The sequence below is a fragment of the Takifugu rubripes genome, chromosome 3, assembly GCF_901000725.2.
Source record: "Takifugu rubripes chromosome 3, fTakRub1.2, whole genome shotgun sequence".
NCBI classification, from domain to species: Eukaryota; Metazoa; Chordata; class Actinopteri; order Tetraodontiformes; family Tetraodontidae; genus Takifugu; species Takifugu rubripes.
Window position 1 is genome coordinate 14,229,177 of NC_042287.1, and position 21,959 is coordinate 14,251,135.

At 44.7% G+C, this 21,959-nt stretch overlaps 1 protein-coding gene across 3 annotated transcripts in view; it reads right to left on the reverse strand.

The window, feature by feature from the left end:
• scube3 (signal peptide, CUB domain, EGF-like 3) overlaps window positions 1-21,959 on the reverse strand; it is a 53,715-nt gene that overhangs the window by 17,776 nt on the left and 13,980 nt on the right. For all 3 annotated transcript variants that reach the window (XM_029834284.1, XM_011602644.2, XM_011602643.2), the window contains exons 3-6: window positions 20,556-20,681; window positions 13,913-14,047; window positions 4,354-4,500; window positions 2,809-2,925 (exon numbers count right to left, since the gene is read on the reverse strand). In XM_029834284.1, the coding sequence (XP_029690144.1) occupies window positions 2,809-2,925; window positions 4,354-4,500; window positions 13,913-14,047; window positions 20,556-20,681 (525 nt within the window). The remainder of the gene's footprint in view (window positions 1-2,808; window positions 2,926-4,353; window positions 4,501-13,912; window positions 14,048-20,555; window positions 20,682-21,959) is intronic.

The following is a 21,959-nucleotide window of genomic DNA, read 5'->3' on the forward strand; positions in this document are numbered from 1 at the left end:
TTCTGCAGAACATCATGTCTGATTCATTAGTGGAATCTGAAGAAGCTACAAATATCTGGAAGTGAAGCCTGGAGATCTGACATCCGGAGGAAGACGCTTCTCACCTCGACAGTCACACAACACCACTACGCTTGCGCGGTTTGTCGCAACTGCCCCACATGCAGCGTTCAGAAACCCCAATTCTCCACAGCTAAAGGCAGAGCACAGCAACATCCATCAGAAGACACCAGCATGAATGAACAGACCACCCGAAATAAGAACACACCGTGTTTATGTTACGGATGTGCGCGCGTGTTGCAGTCTACCAGAGTGTAGACACATGTGGTGCATGCATGCTGGCTGTGTGGATGTTTGTACAGCTTTCTGTTTGTATTATAAGCTGCATCTCTCTCTTTCTCTCTAGCCAACTCTTCAGATGATTAAACTCCTGAGCATGTCTGCATCTGTATGCTATTTGTGAGTGTTTATGATTTATGGTGCTAACAGTGTGAACGCTTCCACATGATGACTGCTGCCTTGATATGTGAACAGGAACTGGGTGCACAAATAGACCCGACTGCATTCAGTGGCTCTTTGAGTCAATAATCCAACGCTGAAGCAGGATCTGACTCTCTAAAGTCTGCGGAAACGTGTCAAATAGTGTGTGCGTGTGCGTGTGTGTGTGTGTGTGTGTGTGTGTGTGTGTGTGTGGGCGTGCACGATTAAAGGACAGGGAAAGAACAGTCCCCGTGTGCATCCATAAACTCTCTACTGACACTAATATTCCCAGAATAGTTTTTCAGCTGCAGAGAGAGAAGAAAACAGCGAGACAGGTGAGAGATAAATAAAGTGCGAACACCCACAACCAGCGTAGCATTTAAAAAAAAATAAAGCCTGAGGTCAGACATTAAGCAGAACTGACTGAGAGCACAAAATAACCCCGAAACACAGAGAAGAAGAATACTGCGAGTGATCCAGTGATAAAAGAGCACGGACCTAGTTCTCATTCACTTCACCAGAACAGAATTCTATTCTTCAAAAATGTCCCCTGTTGGGTTCAAACGTTTGGCTGGAACTCTTTTGTTTGTATATTATCTGCCTAATAATTAGGAAGAGAGTAATTGTTATTGTAATAAGTAATTGGAATCGCCCTCATTTATGGATCACGTTGCCAGACAGACATGATGCCTGTGTGCGGTTTCCTCTGCTCGCCAAGACTTTCTGACGCGTTTCCCGTCTTTCCTGTCACTCATTCCCCGTCAGTGGTTTATCTGGCAGATTGTTTGTTTTATTGAGGTTTTATTAACTAATAGGGTGTCTGGGAGTTGCAGCCGCCCCGCGCAGACCGCACAGATTCCCCAGATGCTGAAGGGGAAATCAAAAAATGTCAACTCGCTGGCTGATTTCTAATCTGGCAGCCCAAATGTGGATTTCATATGCCTTCGGGAGCATGAAGGGCTAAGACATATAATTTGGTTGTGGTAAACTTTTGTGGCTGTGCAGGGAGGAGGATTAATAATAGTCCTGCTGACCAGATCTTGACACGGGTTTGGCTTGCATCCTGATGAAGGGGATGCAGAATCCGAGAGCTAATCAGCTGATCCCGCTCTCACACTCTACAGCCGTTAGAACAAGGAAACCAGCTCGCAGGTCTTACAGTCTTTTATTCTGTTTTTGAGGAGCGTCCGTGTTAAACAACAAACTGGAGCTTCTGTTACAAAAGTGAGCCAGACTCCTGCTGTGGCCAGACCACATGATTACGCCACGCCTGTTGCAGTGATATGAGGCATTTATGTAAATAGTTGTGGTCTCTATTATTTAAAGTCATATAAAAAAATTACATTTTATAAACATTTGAACATGATCTGCTACACTGCATCAGAACTAGCAACCTCCACAAAACAGCAAGTTGTGTCCAATCTCACTGTAATTTAACGAAGCAAAAACAGATTAAAATACAGAGTAAACAATATTAAATCAATAAACTTGATTTGTTTAGCTCTGGGATACATCTGGACGATGCAGGCCCTCTTATTAGCTAGACAGAATTCACATGCTTTGTGCTTGCAAAATCCCAAATTCCAGAAAGGATCCACATATTCTTCCTTAAACCGTTTAATAACAAGCATACGAGGTCCGTTAAATAAATATAATTTGCCTGTTGAGTTAGAAACAGAGTGTTTCCGCACTGTTAAACACAAGCCAGGCATGTTTATTGATACTGTTGGTTTGCCCCTGTTGCACCAGCAGGAACCCCCCCCACCCCACCATCCGATGAAAACCGACCTTCAGTTGTGGTTCGTTAAGCTCGATCCTCTGAAGGATTTTGACTAATCTTAAATCCACTGAGGAAAAGGTGGATGAATGCCAGAAAGTTAGGTCAGGTACATGAGTATATCCCCACGTGCAGGCAGCGGAGGCATTCACCCACGGGCTAATTGAAGGTGCACTGCTGACTTAATGGAATAGGGAGAGCGTCATCTAATGAAAAGGAGGAAAAGATGCTGAAGGAGATGGAAAAACAGCGAAAAGCTGATGCCAGGAGTGAGGGGTTATTGGAAGCAGCAGGAAAAGAAGGGAAAACACAGAGGAAGGTAATCTTTTGTCCTTGCATGTCACAGTTGAACGGAGAGGGCTCAGACTTACGGCTACTGTAACAAGGCCTGTTTTTAAATGTGAATTTAATCACAGCACAGCTCATTTCAAAAAGTAATTAAATTTACTGGAAACTAGATATTGGATGCCGAGTTCATTCCAGAGTTGACATTTTCTCATTCTAGAGTTATTATTCGGTGCCCAGGGTAGCTGTATCGGCATGAGATGACTCACCTACACAAGTCTTTCCATCGCTGTGCAGGACAAACTTCATGTGGCACGAACACTTGGGGCCGTGATCGGTCTCCTCGCAGATATGCTGGCAGCCGCCGTTACCGTAGTTGCACGTCACTATCGGGAAGCACATAGCTCACATTAACGTTGGCTACAGGGTAATAGAGGCTTGTAGAGGGCAGAGAGACGGGGTGTGATGTGCAACAGCGTCCTCCCGGCAGGAGACGCTGCTAATGGATGAATCATGTGGTCGGTGGAGTCAATTCAGACATCATTAGGATTACTTTCTGCAAGTGGAGCTTTGTATCAAAAGAACTGCTGATTCAACTGTGGGTCCCTAAACTTGTTACAACAAACGCACAAAGAGATTTCAAAAATGGGAAAGAGGAAAAGTTGTAACCTTGGACTGATAAAATCAAATAAGACCAAACGAGAACAAAAAAAACAAAACAAACATCAGGCAAATTGTGTGATATGTGGGAAGAATGTTCTGAATAACCGAAAGCTCAGTGGGGAAAATACACATAAATGCATTTCTTGATCAGTAAAATGTCACTGGTGGTCCTTTCAGTCTGCCATCAGGTTCTACATCTTCTTATATCGATAAAACCCACAATCAGTCCCGGAAATAAAGCCCATCATCTAGCAAATCTCCCTTAATGAGCCAGATTATCGCGGCCTGGTTGGCATAGATTACGCGTGCTTGTCCTTGTCACCAAAGGACTGAGAAACAGAGGTCATATTCATTAGTCTCCATCAGCCACAGAGGTTCCACAAAGGCAAATCACTGAGGATCAGAGTATTAGTCTACCTCTGCTACAAGAGACCAAATCATAAAGATCGTAATGTACGTAAAAGGAACAAGAAAGCTCATTTATGCTCGCCCACTTGATGGCTGGATGATTTCTGGTTCAAATACTGTAACTTTTCTTCGCACATGTGTCTTAAAGTGCAATTGCCTGTACGCGCCACCGGGTAAAAGGGGCATTAACCCCGACACTTTTAATACCCGATGACAGAGTGAAAAAGATCAGGACTGAACCGAGGCTACGTCCGCCATCCTGTCTGCACCCTACCATCCCTGCGCCTTTCGCCCTTTTCCTGGGCTGTCACAGGAAAACTATAGAATAACACTTCTCCAATCCTTATCCAAACAAAGACAAATCCCCCCCCATCAAGCCTGGCCCCAGCCCTGACAGGATGATCTCTGTTGCACAGCAACAGGAAGTGTGCGCTGTCCATCAGGGCCGTCCCCTTGGCGTAACCTCCACACTTGCCCTGCCTGTGTAAATGATCACTCGTTCGATAAACACGCTTTTGTCTTTAAGTGGATGACTCAGAGGATTATTGGGTGCAGGGTAATGCAACATAAATGTCAGTAACCTAAAACCTTTAGGAAGGCATTTGCGGAATGGGTGCAATTATCCATCATTGCAGGTTTCCCACCGCGATCACCTTTTTCGCGAAGAGTCTACAGATTCCTGTGCTGGTGTGTTTCTGCGCGTGTCAGACGGGGGCAAAGTGCGCGAGGTCGACCCGACTTACGCTTGCAGTCCTTATTGTTACGGGTGAGCTGAAATCCAGGTCGGCACTCGCAGGCGATGCCACCCTTCTGCGTCTCCCTGCAGATGTGTGCACAGCCGTGGTTCTTGTCCATGCAGGTGGGTCCCTCCTTTGCGCCTTCCATTTGCACTGTTGAAGAAACAGAAACGGTTCAGCTCTTATTTATGATGGAAAGGTTGATTTTAAGAGAAGCGTCGTCGACGTGTAAAAAGATGGCGCCGCCTGAAATGAATTGTGACCTTCGTTCACGTGTTCCCGTCGACTCCTGGTGACTGACAGACTCGGTACCCTTCAACAATGATTCAAACACTTGTTGGAACATGCTTGTGTGTTCGGGCCACAGAAGAAGGAAGGGATAAAACCCTCAGCAGGAGCTGATCCCCTAGACCTGTAATTTTAATTGAGGTAATCCCCTGTAAAGGAAAAAGGGTGGGACCCGTTGAAAAAAAAAAAAAAACCCTGTAGAGATCAAAAGGCACTGCACGGAATAAAAGGACGTGCCTTCGCCAGCGCCTTTCCGTGAGTCACCACAGTTCAAGAATTTGTCCAACCATAAAAAAAGAGAGGATTTTGTTTAAAAAAGTGTTCATTGTGTGATCATGAAGGCTTTTATTTTGACAGTCTTCTCTAACTCGCAGCCACGAGTCTTTGTTCTTTTCATTTTTCTGCAGAGCAAACTTACATATGTAAAAAAAAAAAAAAAAAAAAAACCTACATAAAGTCAATTTCAATTTTCCACTTTAGTGCTTTTTAGTTTCACAATTGAAAGCTTTAGTAAACACGGCACACAATGATGCAGGATTCCTGTGTGAGGTATAAAAGCTTAATGAAGAGGTACAACAGTCAGCTAGCATGCTTCTCCCAAGCTCCGGACCCTCACACCATGAATTATTTCACAAAAGAACACGGTGCTCCATTTGCTTTTCTCTTGACTGCGATAATACGGCTGGGTTTGAGAAGGGAAACCAATATTTGACTTATTCATTATAAGACCTTGCCACCAGTGCAGATGCAGTCACAAACCCCAGCTCTCTGCCTCATTAAAAATCCAACAGATCTCCTTCCTTATCCGTCACTTATGGTGGAGGCAGCAGGCAAGAAGACATCTCCATTAACGTCTCATTAAATCTGCCGTCAAACTGAAGGGTGTCTGGAGGTCCAACTTTTTTTTTTTTTTTTTAATTAAGAAAGATAAAAATAAAACATTTTCACATACAAGTGTCAAAACCTGCAGATGGTCGTAGAACCTTGTGTCTTCTCATCATATCCACATTTGCCAACTATACTGTGTGTTCCCGTAACTCTCGGGCATGATGGGAAAGTGATGTTTTTTATACAACATATACTGTATATTAATGTACATCAGCTGTGCTCTATCATATTTCACACATTTTCCCAAGAACTTAATGTGCCCTCGATGCGTTTCCACTCAAGCTGGAAATCTATTTTGAGTCTTTCTTCAAGTAGCTGACGATGCAAGTGCGACAGGCAATTCTGACCTCCTGGTTAAATACTTTCCATCACTTTAAGTCTGTCAGCAAGTGTCACGAGGTCATGCAATCCTCTCAGACTTTCCTGAGGTCTTGTCGTTTTTGCAGACAGAGCGAGCTATCAGACACTGACTGCAGCCGCAGCCCTCCCAAATCCTCAGAACTGAACAAACAACACTGGGCCGACACGTCGGCTCTGACGTCCGAATGAAGATGATGATGAAGAGGAAGAGGCGAAAGCATAAATGTGCTGAACGGAACAGCTGCTGTTACAGACTTTGTGCCAATCGGATATGACGCAAGAAACACGTAAATTAAGTTAATGGAAGTGCAACAGAATTGCCCCAGTAGATTAACGATTACTTACTTCAACAAAAAAAGCTCCCTGAACTCAACGCAGCCCCTCTACCCAAATGCCCAGACCCATCAATCAAGAACAAGTTTGAGCTGGGGCCAGAACTTGGGCCTTCGTCTCTCTAAGGACCAATAAAAGCCAAAGTGTTGACACAATGGTGCTTTTCTCCAGCCCAGCCATCATCCAACATGTGCAGCCCCCTCTAACTGGCTGCCAAAGGCCTTTCGGGTTTTATCATTACTAAAAGATGGGAAATGGAAAAATAAACATTCTCTCATAAAAAGATGGATGGGAAAGTGAAAGAGAGAAATTACATTTTTAAAAAAGAAACGCTTGCTCGTGGACGCTGTGATTTACTGGAGCGATGCGCTGACCCATAAAACACGGCGAGATGTGAGGGAACTACCGCACGACATTTTATAGGCAGAAAACTAGATGGGAAGCAAGAGTCTACGGAGTGGGAACTGGTGAGGGGACAAAAACCTTCCAGGTAGTGACCAGCGCACGGAGGGTTTTCACACAGCTCAACACAGGCCGGCATCATTAAAACCGCTGCACCCGTAAAAGAGGGAACACTGCTATTAAGCACAAAAACAAGCGAGACCCTGCAGAGGAGCCAGACCCCCCCCACCACCCGCCCCCAGCATGGGTCGTGACCTCTGCACCCAACACAGGAGTGACGCTGTTCCATGAAGCCTTGAAATTAAATAATATCGGTTGTGCTGAACTCCAGGCGCAAACGTCGAAGGAAGAAGGTGACTTTTTGTCAAATCTGTTCCACCCTTTGCTGGCTCACAGTCGAAAAGTAAGCTTGACCTATTTATGGCAAAAGACAGTTTAACAATAAGAAAACCAAAAACGTCTGAGACGATAAAATTGTCTTCAGTCATTATCATTCAGGGCAGCGGTGCAGCGGTTAGCAACAACTTTTGATGAGGAGTCTACGTGTTCTCCCTGTGTGGGTGTTGTTGTCCAAAACATGCTCCTTAAATAGGTTCCTCTTTAGTTCTCCTCTCCTCTCCTCTCCGTCCCAGATGTATTTGCATGTCTGTTATGGATTTGTCCTCCTTTTTCTGCCAGTGGCAGTTAACAGAAGCAGACAGATCCCTTACAACAATTCAATCAGTACAGATTCTAACTGAAATATAAATAATATTTCAGGCAATAAAACAATGAAATATCAAGTGTTTAAAGTAACAAGAATATGCCCCAAATGTCTTTGTAAGGTGACCATTGATCAGCTGGAGGGTGAACAACATCTCACATTAATGTGGCTGGTAATTACAAGTCACTTGGACTTCTCAATAGTGCTCAATATACTTGTGACACGCTTCACAAGCATGCTAATTATCTACTGTTTACCCCAGGAAAACAAGCCCTGCCTGGGGATAAATTGGTCAAATCAAATTATGTCTAGAAGAAGAATCAATTTAGGTGTCCGTCATTGAACTTTAACCTAGAATGTGAGATCAGCTGCATTCCTAATGGGACACAAGTGTAGATCCCATTTCACAGCTAGCAGGCAGCAGGTAGGGGCAAAAAACGACAAAAGAAAGATTAACTAAAGAGCCTAAAAGTTCGTTAATGAAGAATAAATGAGATAAATACCACAACACGACTGCTACCATGCCTGAAACTGTCAATAATAATGATAGAAACTGAGTAAAAGATGGCTGAATCTAGTAAAAGTTGGGTCAACTCTCATTTTCACCTAAAATTTTCTTGCAAAGGCATGAACATCAAACAGCAACCTTTAGGACTTAACAAGACACGAGGACTGGGCAGGAGTAGAAAAGTTAATACGAGTGCTGCAGCTAAGATGAAGACTCCTGTGATCCTCTAACAAAAGAACCAAGGAGGCCACAAGTCCTTCACTAGCCCCTTAAACCTGAGAGCCATGTCGTGGAGAGACTGAAACAATGGGGCTGAAGTATTGGAAGGCATGCCAATGGTTTATAGTCTGCTGTGAGTGCTTGGGGCAGTGAAAAGAGGGCTCATGGTCCGTGCTGAGCTGCCTGCAGCGAGACAGTCCCCTCTTTGCTTGACACTGGCTGGAGGACATTAAGCAGCCAGCTAGTGTTGGTTGGTTACAAACTGAAAAGAAGGGGTCTAAGCGTTGGAGCCACCACACTATTAAACCAACATTCCTTCCTCTTAGATAATGGGCCCTTAAAAGTTTTAATAGGAGGATAAAAATGTCAGGGCATGAAAAGGAAGAATGGGAAAAGGAGCTGGGCTGGATCGGGTTGGGCTGGGCAGAGCTGCAGATGGTCAGACAGAGGAGTCGGGCAGCACGCCGGGTCAAGGAGTTACGCGTCCACGCCAACTGTCATCACGGATGCCAAAGAGAGTAAAGAAACAGCTACTGCTTGGTCTGATTTAACCTGTCAAAGTAATCATAGCGTTCCGAAGTTATTTAAATGAACACTTTGTTCATCTCACAACATTATTAATTAAAGGTGTGAGTTCTTGTCCTCTAACAGGAAGGGAATATCCATGCAATCTTAATGGTGTGGGTTAAATTCTACAACTTTCTTTTATCTAAAGGATGAGGATGCTAATTTATCCCTGCCTTGTCACCACTCATTTGTTCTGCCCCCTTCCTGCTGCCAGATCATTCCTGCTCTGCCACCATCAGACTCGAGTTTAAAATTAGCTTCGTTGCGGGGGAAAAAAAAAACACTTAAGTGGATTAAAATCCTCAGCAATGATGTTTGATCACCATGCGTGTCGCCCCCTGTAAAAAAACACACTTACATCAAAGAGGGAAGATCTCAGATTTCAAATGGAAGTTGTTAGAGTGGCCAGAATGTGCATATTGTAGAAAATATATGCACACGTGCATTAACACACTGGGTGTATATATATGGCCTGACAGAGGCCAATATGAATAATGAATGCATGTTTCACCTGCAGTTTTCTATGCGCCCATCTGTGTCACACACAGCCAGGCAGCAGGCCCCTGGGAACACGCCCCCCTTCCCTCCGCTCTTGCTTTTACCAAGGTCACCTCACTATGCACCCAAAGGAGAGCAGAGCTCTTTCAGCAGAACACAACAGATGAGCACAGCAGACTATTGTTTAATATAGAGACACAAAAGGTGTGACATGGTCTTGGGGTTTTATTACAGAGCTGCATTCTTTCCAAAATCACAGGGAGAGGCAGCTAAAGTAGGCATTCCTTCAGTCTGGCACTCCTGTTAAAGACATGAGGGGGAAATTAGTGGAAAAACACTACTGGCACCTTGTCAGCAACATACTGGATGAGCCAAGAAGAGATGGCATCTTCACGTGAAGTATGGAGGAGGTTTCCTGTAATTTTAATTATCTGAAGCCACCGGATGTTCGGTCACAGAGTGGAGGAGTGGGAAAACTCACAAAGAAGGGAATTTTAAGGAAATATTTGTGCTCTTCTAATGAAAGTTACTTCTAAAGGAGAAAAGACAAACACCTGAAATCAGGAGGGCCAGAAAAGTGACCTCTACTTTTTCTTTCTTCAATTGCTGGACTAATAGGAGAGATTTAACGGACAACGCAAGGCTTCTTCCCTTTGCTCGACTTCCACAGAATAGGAAAAGAGCCTGGTTAAACGGTTGGGCTGCAGCGCAATGGAGCAGTGATTTCTGCACTTGTAAAAACAGTTCTGTGGCCAGCGCACAGACAGACAGGCAGGCAGGCCGGCTAAGAACTCTGTCAGCCTCTGCATAGAGCAACAGCCACACAGCACAAGACACAAACCCATAAAATGTTTTCACAAACACAAATAGTCATATATTTGCCTTTTCAGTATTAAACACTGCCTGCCTGGAATGGTGGAAACTGGCCCTGAAGCACGGCATTACTTCATGAACTTAAAATGCGCAGCGGTCTGTTTAAATAGTTATTAACTGCAAGAAATTATGCTTTCTCAATTTAGCATTAAAAAAAGTGAAACAGTTCATTATTTAAAAGCTCCAATGACAGTATGTCTCATTACATTTAGAGGGAATATTCTGGCTGGAAAAACCAAACAAACCGACGATCCATTTATGATAGATCCAATTATATTATTAGAACATTCCTCACATTGCTGCAGGTCTGGCCAGCACAGAAAACCTATTGTGAAGACAAAATAGTGTGCAACAGTATGCATTTTAATGTCACAACATGACATGTCTGAATACGCCTTCACTAGGATTAAAATGAAAGCGCTGCCTGCCAGGTCGTGTGTGTGTGTGTGTGTGTGTGTGTGAGTGTGTGTGAGTGAGAGTGAGAGAAAGAAATTATGTCCATCGTGTACAGTTGTGCTCTTATTTGAATTTAAGAGAGAGGAAGGAAGAGAAAAGATTAGCTGCACAAGAGGTAACAACCCCTTTGGGAAGCTAATGAAAGCTGTAAACACAGGAAGAGGTTCTCACTGGCAGAGTAAACATTTCCTGGAAAGACAGGACCTACTGTAAAGAAAATCAGCAATGCTTGTATCCACAGTCAGGTGATAAAATCCATTTTTCAAAGGGTTTTATTACTTTTTATAATGTATTTAAAAAGATAAATGTGTTTGAGTGCACTCCAAACCCCCCTCGTATCATCAGAACTGCTCTGAGGACTGATTCTCCATCACCTGGAACTAGGATATTGGGATTAGACCATTTAGCTCTTTTGAGGAGAGGCCACTGCTACGCTACATCTCATTAATGCTAAACTAAGATTATGGAAATCAATGCCATCTGTTTAAAGCAATGAGTCAAATGTCACAAACATTATGTCTGCAGTGAGCTCCGTATTTTGTATAAATGAATATCAGGATTTAAATCTAAGACGCCACTGTGGGCTTGATTTAATCTCCAATAGTATGTGACCAAACAATTCAGGGCACGCGATATGACTTCTCAGACAATCAAAAATGTTTAAGGGCTAAAATTATGGCTGTGGGGAAAGACTGAGTCCGTCTCGTGCCTGCTCCCGTTGTGCTCCCATATAAGAGACAATAAATCACATGCAAAGAAGTGGAACCCTTTTTGACCTTAATGACATTCCTGTCAGCCACTAACTACTCTGGCTGGCCTTTCAAAGCGTTTGCTCCTTGACTGGGGGAAATATTTAGGGAGATAAAAAATGAGCCGTTACGTTTTTCCTTGCTAGACGATGGAGCCTTTCTTCGGCCGGAGTTATTCCTGTTCAGGAGGGGAAAGGGGCAGGTTTCATAAGAGACAGGCCAGCAGCAGCCTTGTCATTAGCCCAGAGTCTGGCACACCCCTGCTGCTAATTGGCACAGGCTCACTGCTAACAAGGGCTTCCTACCAGCAGGGGAAACAGCCCGTTTGTGACATACACTGCGGTGACCAGCCCTCCAACGTCCCCAGAAAGGACTTGCAGAAGTTATCGAGGGAACACCTGACCCATTAACGAAAGAAATGGAGAGCTGATGTCTTTTTAATGAGAACAATAAAGCTCAGGAGCTAAATGCACCTTGGGCATCGCTCTGTAAGGGGAGCCTTGGAAGAATGGATGGAGGGTTGCATTTAAAGTGACTTAGCTGGGTGATTATATCAGATGTAATTTTCTGAAAAATTGTCTTTTCCATGAGCCACCTGTGTGTAATTGTTTTTCACTTAGCAAGAACAGTGATATTCTCAACACTGCTGTAGGGTTTTGCCGATTATTCAACCAGGCACTTCCATGTGAATTCCATTTCACTTCAGTAATACGCGGTTGTAATACGAGCAATAACAATAAACAGATGAGCAGTTTTTCCGACTGCCTCTCAAAAAATAACAATGCGATACGATTCGATTCAATTCAAATCGCTCATTTGGAAACAATTAAGAGAAAAGTTGAAGACGTTTATGCAGAAAAGGGAGGGGAGTGCAGGTGATCACAGTCAGCTGTTGACAGCATATTCACTGATGGTGAAACACAAGATCCAGCGTTGCAGTCGGCTCAAATAACACTGCGTTTATGAAACGTAAACACTGACAGTTCACCAGGCCGGCCTGATCTCATAAACCAGACATCCAAGATCCTCTATTTACCATCACAACAGTTTAATGACTCCCAGAACGAGCAGTTATCTGACAAAGGAGAGATGAGGGATCAGGAAGACAGAGATGATGAGACGCTCAGATACTGGACTGTATCCAATTCAGTTCAATTTAACTGTGGTGTGGAGCATCTGTTACAATCAAGATGGTCCCTAGGTGCTTTAGAGGACAAAATGATCAAGTGTAAATACACTCAACTGTGCTCAGTCATAGTGAGAATAGCTATTAATTTCCTTCCATGGCTTTGTGAGACAGAGAACAAAATAATAATGACAAAATCTCTATAGTTAAAATACAAATCCAAAGATCTTTTAGATCTTTTTTAGGTTGTGTGGGTAGGTGTTTCACGAGAAAATGGTATGAAAATGATAATATCTTCAGAAGGGATCCCAAACGTCATTCACACCAGCTTAACTTTGCCTTTAAATGTGGTAGCGATGTTCCAAATGCAAGAATGTAAAAAAGAAAAGAGAACAGCATCTGATGAATTAGCATCAGGGCAACTTGGCTCTGAACCTTCTCCTGTCACGTCTCCATCCCACAGGAATGCTCAATAAACACGAGGTGTGCCTGCCAGAGGGTACATCCTTAATTGTTTTCTCTACTCACAGTCCCCTGCAGGCCACTCTCATACCACCAATACCTTAAAATGCTGCCAAGCGCTATATTGGTTCAATTTGAAAGAGTGGGAGGAAAAACAAAGAGGTTACTCCTCTCCACCTCCCCCCTCCAGACTGCAGACACCTACTTACCTTTTTCCTGGCTTTCATTTAGGCCTGTTAGGACTGATCCCATTCTTAGTAGAAACCAGCACAGTGCATCAAAAGAAATTCTCAAGAACCATAGTCTCGTTTGCAAAAAGACTGCATGTAGGAAATAGCAGCTGCGAAGATGAGGTGAATGCACCACATAAAGTGCAGAATTCCCTTATATAGGAATCACCTTTAAAATATGTGCATGTGAAGCTCACGCGTAGCCCACATCTCCACAAACCTGCATCCACTCATGCAAAACATTGCATGTAAAGCACCTCATGAATGTTTTTGCATAAAAACATGCCCACTCATTGAGGGGTTATTATGGCGAACTGTTACAATAACTGACAAGAAGACAGAAGAATCATTGTGTTAGATGGTACAGTGGACGTTAGCAAGAACATTTCAGGGACAGTAAACGCAGGGCCAGCGTGAGTCCAGGCTTCTGTCGCCATGATAGAGACAGCACTGCCCTCCATGCTGAGAAGAATTCATTTATTTTGGTTTTAAGGGTTGTGACCTCACCCTGAATGTGAATTTTCATACATAACTGACCAAAATCGCGTTTGAGAGTCACCGGCTGTGTTCAGGTGTGCAGGTCAGACAGAGAAGACAGAGTGGGCTGCCACCACTGCGCCAGCTCCGATGCAATAAATGCACCTGACAGCAGGGTCATCTTCACTGCAGGGTTGTGCACCCAAGGTGCTCTATGTGCGACTGACAAAACCAGGGCAAAATAACAGCGCTGCCTTTGGCATGCATGAGATTTACTGTGCCAAAGGCATCGCGACACCGTTTTTACCTTCCGGGTTGCCGTGGTCACACATATCCAAGGTCGAACGGTGCTTCAGTTGCCTAGTACTGTGCTCAAACCTCTGTATGTGAGGGGACAACACATGCGGTACAACTTCTGTGCCCCACCTTTGGGTCTTTGGATGCAGGTGTGCTGGTTGTCGCTCAGGAGGAATCCCTCTCGACAGCGGCACTCGTAGCTGCCCATCATGTTGACACAAATCTGCTGACATCCACCGTTGCCTTCCGAGCACTCGTCCACATCTGTCAGAGAAAAGAGACAGAAAATAACAGAATGTGATGAAATGACAAACGTTCTGCAGTCCGATCAATACTAATGAGGCTGAAGGGAGAGTCCAGCTATCCAGAAGAGCTTTATAAACAATCATTATCTGACATCACGCATCGAGAGCTTTTCTTTTCGAACAATCAATCAGCACAAGTCTCAAAGGCTGCCCAACATGGCAGCACGTTGGTTTGCACTAGAATCCTCCATCCGTGCAGCTCTAAGCCATAAAAATGCACAGGCAGCACAATCTCCTGACAAGTGGGAAACCTGATCCATCTGGTCCAGAGTACCTGCTGATGACGAGTGTCTGTCACCCATTATGACGGGAGGAATGCAGCGAGAGTGAAGAAAGAGGTGCTGCTGTGGGTGGGGGTGGTGGCACAGATGGAAAGAGTAGAGGAGGGGGCAGAAGGGTAACCAGCCACCATGTGAATCCACTTCAGATCCATGCAAAGGCAGAGAATTTACAAAGGTGTTGCCTGAGGACTTGTCCTGCCACCAGGCAAGAGACAGGAAGCTGCCCCCAAAACAGTTGCTGCCTTCATTTCCACCGATATAGACCAGGGCTTCATAAAGAAGGCATGCAAATTAGTATTTAAATTCTATGAAACTCTCGATATTCATATAGTCTCTTCCATCAAGAGAGATGACTTTTGCTAGTTTTCACTTCCATAGTGGCCTTCCCTGTGCGTGACTTCACTGTGGATCTGAAGGTGACACTTCATATTCCCTCTTCCCCCGGAGACCTGGGCTTTGTCCCTCACTACCGACCACGCTGAAACTTATCCATCCCCCTGCTCAATGCACCAATAATCTGCTGTATACACAAGCCTTTTTTTTAATAAACCATCATGCGAAACTAATTTACTGTCTATTTGTCCAGTCTGAGAAGGCCTCAAGATTAAGTTTCCTTTCTGGGGAATTCTCAGCCCAGCAGAGTTTGAAATTAAACTTCACTCGCTCTTCTTTTCCCACTAAAATGCAGAAACATGTAGATTTAGCGTAGTCATTAAGGGACAGAGGACTGTGCTGTACTGACAGACGGAACCCTCCGGGGTTCAGATAAAGTGTGAGTGAGTGGCACACAGCACTTTGTCACTGTGCCAAGTCTGCTGTCCTGCTCTCACACCCCATCTCTGCATCTGTCTCTTTCCTTTAAAACAATGCGCCGTGTCAGTTGAGGTCAACAGGACAAGCATCACTCAGCCGACAGGTAAAGCAGCGCATTCCCAGGAACAAATCCTGCTCGGAAAACTTTTCACTCAAAAAAAAAAAAAAAAACCCAGCGGGGAGACGCTGCGTTGACCCCCGAGCTCTGATCTCTCTATCATAAAAGCGGCAGCAGCGGAGAGCAGACCTTTGAGCTGATGAAAGCTGCCGACACACTATAGCTGCACCTTTGCAGATAAACTGTTGGCGAGCTGTAGAATCCTGCGCACGTCTCGACGCACAGGTTTCACACAAACCCCGACAACTCGACAAGCTAAAGGCTGCACAAATACAGCGGTTCTCAACACATGCGCCCATGAGAAACGCAACCAGCGTCGGCGGGCTCGGGGGAATTCTCTTTCCATACCCTCAGCGCATCACTGAAGGTTTCATTTCCTGATTCCTTCATCCCTCCAAATGAGGCGTCGCCTGTCAGTAGATCTCCCTTGTTTAAATAGCTCCCATAATTGCCTGTGTTGTGTGCTGGGCAAGGCTGGCGTCCAAAGCAAATATTTCCAAGCGGAAAGGGGATCTGGCATAGCCAGAAAAAGTGCTCGTGTTATTTGGACTTAAAACATTTTTTAAAAATTCTCTTGAGAGGGTGGGGGGGGGGGGGAAGTCTTAATCAAGTTAAAAGGGCTGCCTCACTTCTGAAAAAAGGAGACGTGTCTCTGCTCTGTCCCTGCAGCACTGGAGGAGACGAAGGGAAAAGGAAGGTTCAAACGAGGAAGATTAAGAGATTGGTTGTGTTTGCAGAGGCCATGTCCTCTGGTTTCTCAGATAGCCTTGACTGTATATATAACATTTGGCCTTGCGCGGAGCCGTAGAGCCATGTAAACATGGTCATTGCCTTACAGAAACTCCCCAACCCTTCTTTCGGAGGAATGCTCAACACTTTTGCACTCATTTCTTTTAAAAGTTCAGTGACGTTTATTACCGATCCAGGGGCCCTCTCTCTTTATTATGAGGGCTGTATGGGGGGAGTGAGAGACCGCTGCTGTCTGTCATCAAAGTTGTCCGTGCATTTACCCCACAGCTTGGCTTCTGTCTGGATCAAACAGAACCGGCTCTGTGGTCGAGAAAGACCAGAGACAAGGAGGTGAGTGGACGGACACTGGCCTCTTTTGGCGTTTCATTTGCAGGAGTTAAAGAGGCACAACTTTAATAAGGCAACAAATCAGAGCCATGTGTAGGTCCAGGCGGCAGGGCAGTAGGTGGACGGCACGGCTGGACATTCTGTCGCGGGAGGTGAACAGGCACTGGCCAGGGAGGAGCGACACACGCACGGCCAGCTCCAATTAAAACGCTCTTGGATCTTTAAAAGCAGGATTATAGCATTTCAACTCCAGTTCAGTGACACAACGACTCTGATAACAACATAAATGAGCAGTGATGCAGAATTTGGACTGTCCTGCCAGAACAATGGAGCAGTGACATGTCCTTAATCTTAAGCTAATGTAAAAGTTCAAGCATTCCCATGGTTAGAAGAAACAAACATACTGCCTCCTAAATACAGCTGTTTCCCCCTCATAAATGCAGGGGAACAAGGAGAACGCTTTAAATAAATTCTTAGTACTTCATGTCCTCCAGGCATTTCAATGATAAATCATCAGTGAGCGAATCTTTACACTGCTGCATTAAAAACAAACGGAAACCTTTAGATAGAGAACAGAGAGTTTTAACTTCAGGAATGTCTCCATGGAAACCGTTTCTTTTCCTTAAGTTGTGTCCTGAATGAAACCAAGATCACGTTTTCTCTGCTCCTCAATAACGAGTCTGGAAGTAGTTAAAAAGCAAAATTCAAGGATGAGTGTTTGGGTGCAGAGTCTGGATGGCGAGGAGTCAAGAGGCCCCCGCGCTGACGGCTCCCGCTCTGCTACTGCTAACGCCCCTAAGGCCAATCTCAGGCTTGAGTTTCCCTCAAAGCCCTGCCAGTGGGCTCAGCTGGAATTGTTCATTTCATGGTGGATGGGACTGAACAATCCAGAGAGAAGAGCGAGTGCGGATACAGCCTTTAGAAGCCAGCCCCAATCTTAAATCCGTCCCTTAACTCCTTTTTAACGTCCTTTAACCACAAAGTGACTGCTAACTGGGGAGACATCACGGCGTTTGCCTCTGTGCCAGAAAAGTGTCGGGGATTAATGTTTGGCTTTAGCTCCTCCGGAGTTACGCAAAAAAATATTTATTTGGCTCCGTCTTGCATATTTTTCAGGGGTTAATGATGGCAGTATAAAGTGCCTCTGCTCAGCAAGAGCTTTTAACTGGAGATGAGTTATATGTTTATATATGGAAGTGTTTTTGCATATTTAAATTAAGAAAAAGAAATGCCCAGAAACTTGGTGGCACTCGCTCACATCAGGACCTGGTCAGTAATAAATTGCTCTGAAACACCTGATTAGCCAACCTTTCCAAATAATCCCAGAGAGAGACAAGAGCAGGGACGCAACAGCGGGACGGGGACGGGGGGGATTCGCATGGAGATGTGTTCAGAAACAACAAAGTCGCTTTACCAAAGCGCGACTGTGTTAACTGATGAGGCCTTTTATTTGTTGCTAGCGCAAAGCAATTCTGCTCGAGCGCCATTTCAAATCCGTAATGACATTTGTGCTGTTGATTTGTGTAACAGATCAAGTTTCATCTTTGGGGAAGGTCAGACTAAAAGGGCATCCGTGTCCCCGCAGACTGCAGAGAATTAAGCTGTGCTAAGTCAGTACAAACCCAATCAGTGCTGGTCGATAGATATCCAAAGAACACGGTCTGCGAGGCAGCACTTGCAGAACCCAGGAGGGGAGCACGACAGAGCTGTGCATAATTAATGCCAGGCCAAAAAAAGCACGCTCTAGAGTATGATGGCACTCTGTGGAACATCTGTTACATTGGCCGCATTCAATAGTGGTATTTCCACTTACTGGGAGCATAGGGGATATCCTTATTTGTGCCTTTTAATTCAAGACAGAAGTGAAATGTTGTGATTTGTGGTTTCAAGAAAAGGAAGTGCTTTTGATTTTTTTGAGCTACTTTAGAAAGTTTAATGAACTAGCAATGATAAGAGGGTCTCTGTACGACCTCAAACAAAACACGCAGGTCATAAATGTGGGAACGACCGCGCTACAGTGGGGAACTAATAGCTTTCCTGCATCTGGTTTTCATTGTAAAGAGGATGTGTGTTCTGGATTAAAGTGACATTGATTCTTCTGTTTTTCCTAAGACTCTAAAAGACCTTTACAGTCTCAACATCAAAGAGCCGCAGTGATTAAAAATCATCCCTCCTTCACCTCTGCTAATAAAACAGTCAGGACGGTTAGAAAGGATATGATCAAGCCCTTCATACGCTTCCCTTCTCCTCTTCAGTCAGCTCGGCTCGGCTACAATAGCTCCCCGTGAGGTAAATTATACAGCGAGTGACATCTCACTCCACATAGACGGGGGCAGTGTGCTGTGATATTGCTCTGCTTCCCCCGTACTGACTCTGACATCTTTGTGAGGTGTAGGGCCGACCTCAGAAACCAGAGCGTCCCCGGTGCAGCTCACCAGGCAGTGTTCTGCTTCACGCTCTGCTGCCTTCCGCCACCGCCCAATGTCATTATGCCGCCAACGCAGCCAATTACAAGGAGCCATGCGGCACGTCAGGCGAAAAAAGGAGATGTTGACAAGGACGCATGTGCGATGGCCAGAGATACGTCCCTGAGGTGATGGTCACACACACACACACACACACACACGCACACACACACACACAGAGCGGTGTGTCCCGAGAGCCGAGCGCTATAGCGTTAACGTGCACAACGCATGAAGCAGTTTAAAAAAAGCATGACCATGAGAAATTGATGCTCCAAGTCTGAAAGAGTGTTGCAAATAATTAAATCTTGAGCAAATGCAATACAGTACATTTAACTTTAAATGATTTAACCAAACCGTCACTTAAGGCGAAGCTAAAAGGTGTTTTTCCTCCTCCACTATCCCAAAGTTCAGATCTCAGATTCTAAACTCAGTTTGAACCTGCGAGGATCAGGTCAGAGCTTCCTCCTCTGCAGCCTCAGGCACATCTGTTCTATAAGGGCTCTGACGGTTTGACCTCGTCTGGGAACCGGCTGCTGAGCTGCTCTCCTCTCCAGGGCCACGGGGACTAATCTTTTCTCAGGGGCCAAAAGGAGCTTAGACCAGAAAGAGGAAGCTGGGGCCTTAACGTGAAACCTCGACTTTACCTTTTTCTCCCCTCCCTCGTGTTTGGGCTGAGAATTGTCTCCTCAGCAGTGTGGCGGAATGAGTCAAAGTTTTAAGTCTTTAAACTTCCTAAGACAGCAGGATGATCTGTTTGATCTCCGCTTGTCCTTATTCTGACACTTAGCAAAGAAAATACTTGTTCTCATTACGTCTCCATCTCGTTGGTAATTTCAAGGGGGAAAAAAAGCTTTACAGAAAAACTTCAAAAACTCGAGAGTTTGTTTGATGATGTGTGTATTTTCAAGACAAATTGTGTCAAAAGGATCGATTGGTACCGCCGTTTGTTGCTACGGCAGCAGCTGCACAGCCACAGATTGCAATTACACACCTGCACGCTAAGCAGGAGCCGATCCCCAGCGTGGCAAATGATGCACGCGCTGCTGAACGCTGTTGCTAAATGGCTTGGAAAATAGCCCTACATCATATCGTAGCTCCAAACAGGCAAATACAGTAAGAGACAGAATGGGTGGAGTCGGAACTCATTGATCCGAAAGACGTGTTCCCCATCCCAGAAAGCCGGATCTGCAGTCGTTTCGCGTGCTTCCCCTTTTAAAAACTTCACTGCGCTATTAATGTTTTTCAGCTTTAGGGTTACCTGAATGTACAATCTATTTCAGCAAGTTGCCAGCTACCTTTCTCTCACCTTCAGTATCAAGTGAATTGCCTCACACGGAGGTGGAAAACAGGAGGTGGGCGATTTCTGAGAAGCAGCGGGGTCTAACGTGGAAGATTTAAAAAATAAAAAGAATGGAAGATGAGCGACTGCACGATGGTTGGAAAGCCTGTGTGGGTAGAGGGAGTCTGTGTTTAGCAGCCCTCTGCTGAACATCGTATCCGTTGTTTCAGAATGTTTTAATAGCAGTTTCTGTTGTAGGACAATACAAACGGCAAACAGGTGAAACAATAACCACGGGAAACTATATCAGGCCTGGAGGTCATGGAGGTCACAGAGACTGAATCCACTTGCTAAATGCGTTGCACATTTTCCTTGTGTGTATATATGAAGCTAGATCAGGCGTAGCTATTGTTTCATGAGAAAAGGTCACTCACCCAGGCAGTTGTGTCCGTCGTGGGCCAGGCGGAACCCGTCGTAGCACGTGCACCTGTAGTTTCCTGGGATGTTGATGCACTCGTGGACACAACCTCCATTGTATTCGGTCACACATTCGTCTACATCTGCAGGGAAAAGATGCAAGAGAATGTGAAGGCGAGCTCTCTTTTGAAACAGACTCGGCAAAGAAACGCATTTATTTATTTTGTTCTAGGGGACAACAAAAAAAAAATCAATATCAATAGCGGGCAAAGAAAAGTTTACCAGCCAAGTTTTTTTTATCTGTGTGACTTAAATTATACTTGAGTTATTATTAGTTTAATCCTAAAAGAAAACCTTTCTTACAGATACATATGCTCCATTTTAACATATATTAGTTCTTATGCATCTTTGCAGAAGTTCCGAAAATGTTAAAATGCAGTTTATTAAAACTGTAGAAAAATTCATTAGTCTTGTTTTTAGCTAATCGCTAATTATCGTTAATTTTCTCTGACAAGCTCTTGTGGGATACAAAGGTACAAAACAACAGCTGGTAATTAGGCAGGTCAGATGTAACATGGGTGTGTGCCAGCACTCTGCTTAATATTTTGGTGTTAAAAGCTTCACAATTTAAGTCATACAGTTTTTTTTTCAACTCTGGAAATTGGTTTTGTTAAAATACAAAAACAACTTAAAAAAAAAAAAAGCTTCTCGTTCACCCTAAAACCTAATGTAACTAACTATCAAAAGATTTCCAGTATATTAAACCCCCTGAGGGGGGGCTGCAACCGAGGGACGGCAGGGACCAGACTCATTTTAGTGAGGCTGGGCGCCGCAGTGCATGTTAACAGCCATATGGACACATTAACAAGGTCAAGTCACATTAGGCAGCATTAACAATAAGTTATATTAAGCTGGACTGTTCATTTGTGAACCTGCTGCCCTTCGGGTGACAGCAGAGAATATAAAGGCAGAATGACGACAGAACTGATATTCAGTCAGACCGAAATAGAATTGAGGGTGGAGGCGGGATGCAAATAGCTTCTGAATATGAAATGATGCCAATCTGCTTAAGTTGTCGCCAAGATTTGAATTTTTCTGACACGCTGCCAGAAACTGTGATATTGTTGGGACTGGGGGACGACTGGTCCAGTACTTAAAACATCAGCCATCATAACAGAAGATCGATCCATCCCATCAGTTCATCTGTGAAGTGGAACCACGGGGGCACAGGAGCGGGAGTCAGACAGATGGGCTGAAGATCAGCGTGACAGCCTGAGCCGAGTTGTCTGTTACGGTTATGATGACTGTTGGGGGGCCACACCGAGGAGACCCAGACGAGGAGGTTTTAGAAGGCAGTGCTCTTCTACCCGGCACTTACTGGCCCATTTAGGGACGATGATCGCGGTCGTTCAGCCCCTGTT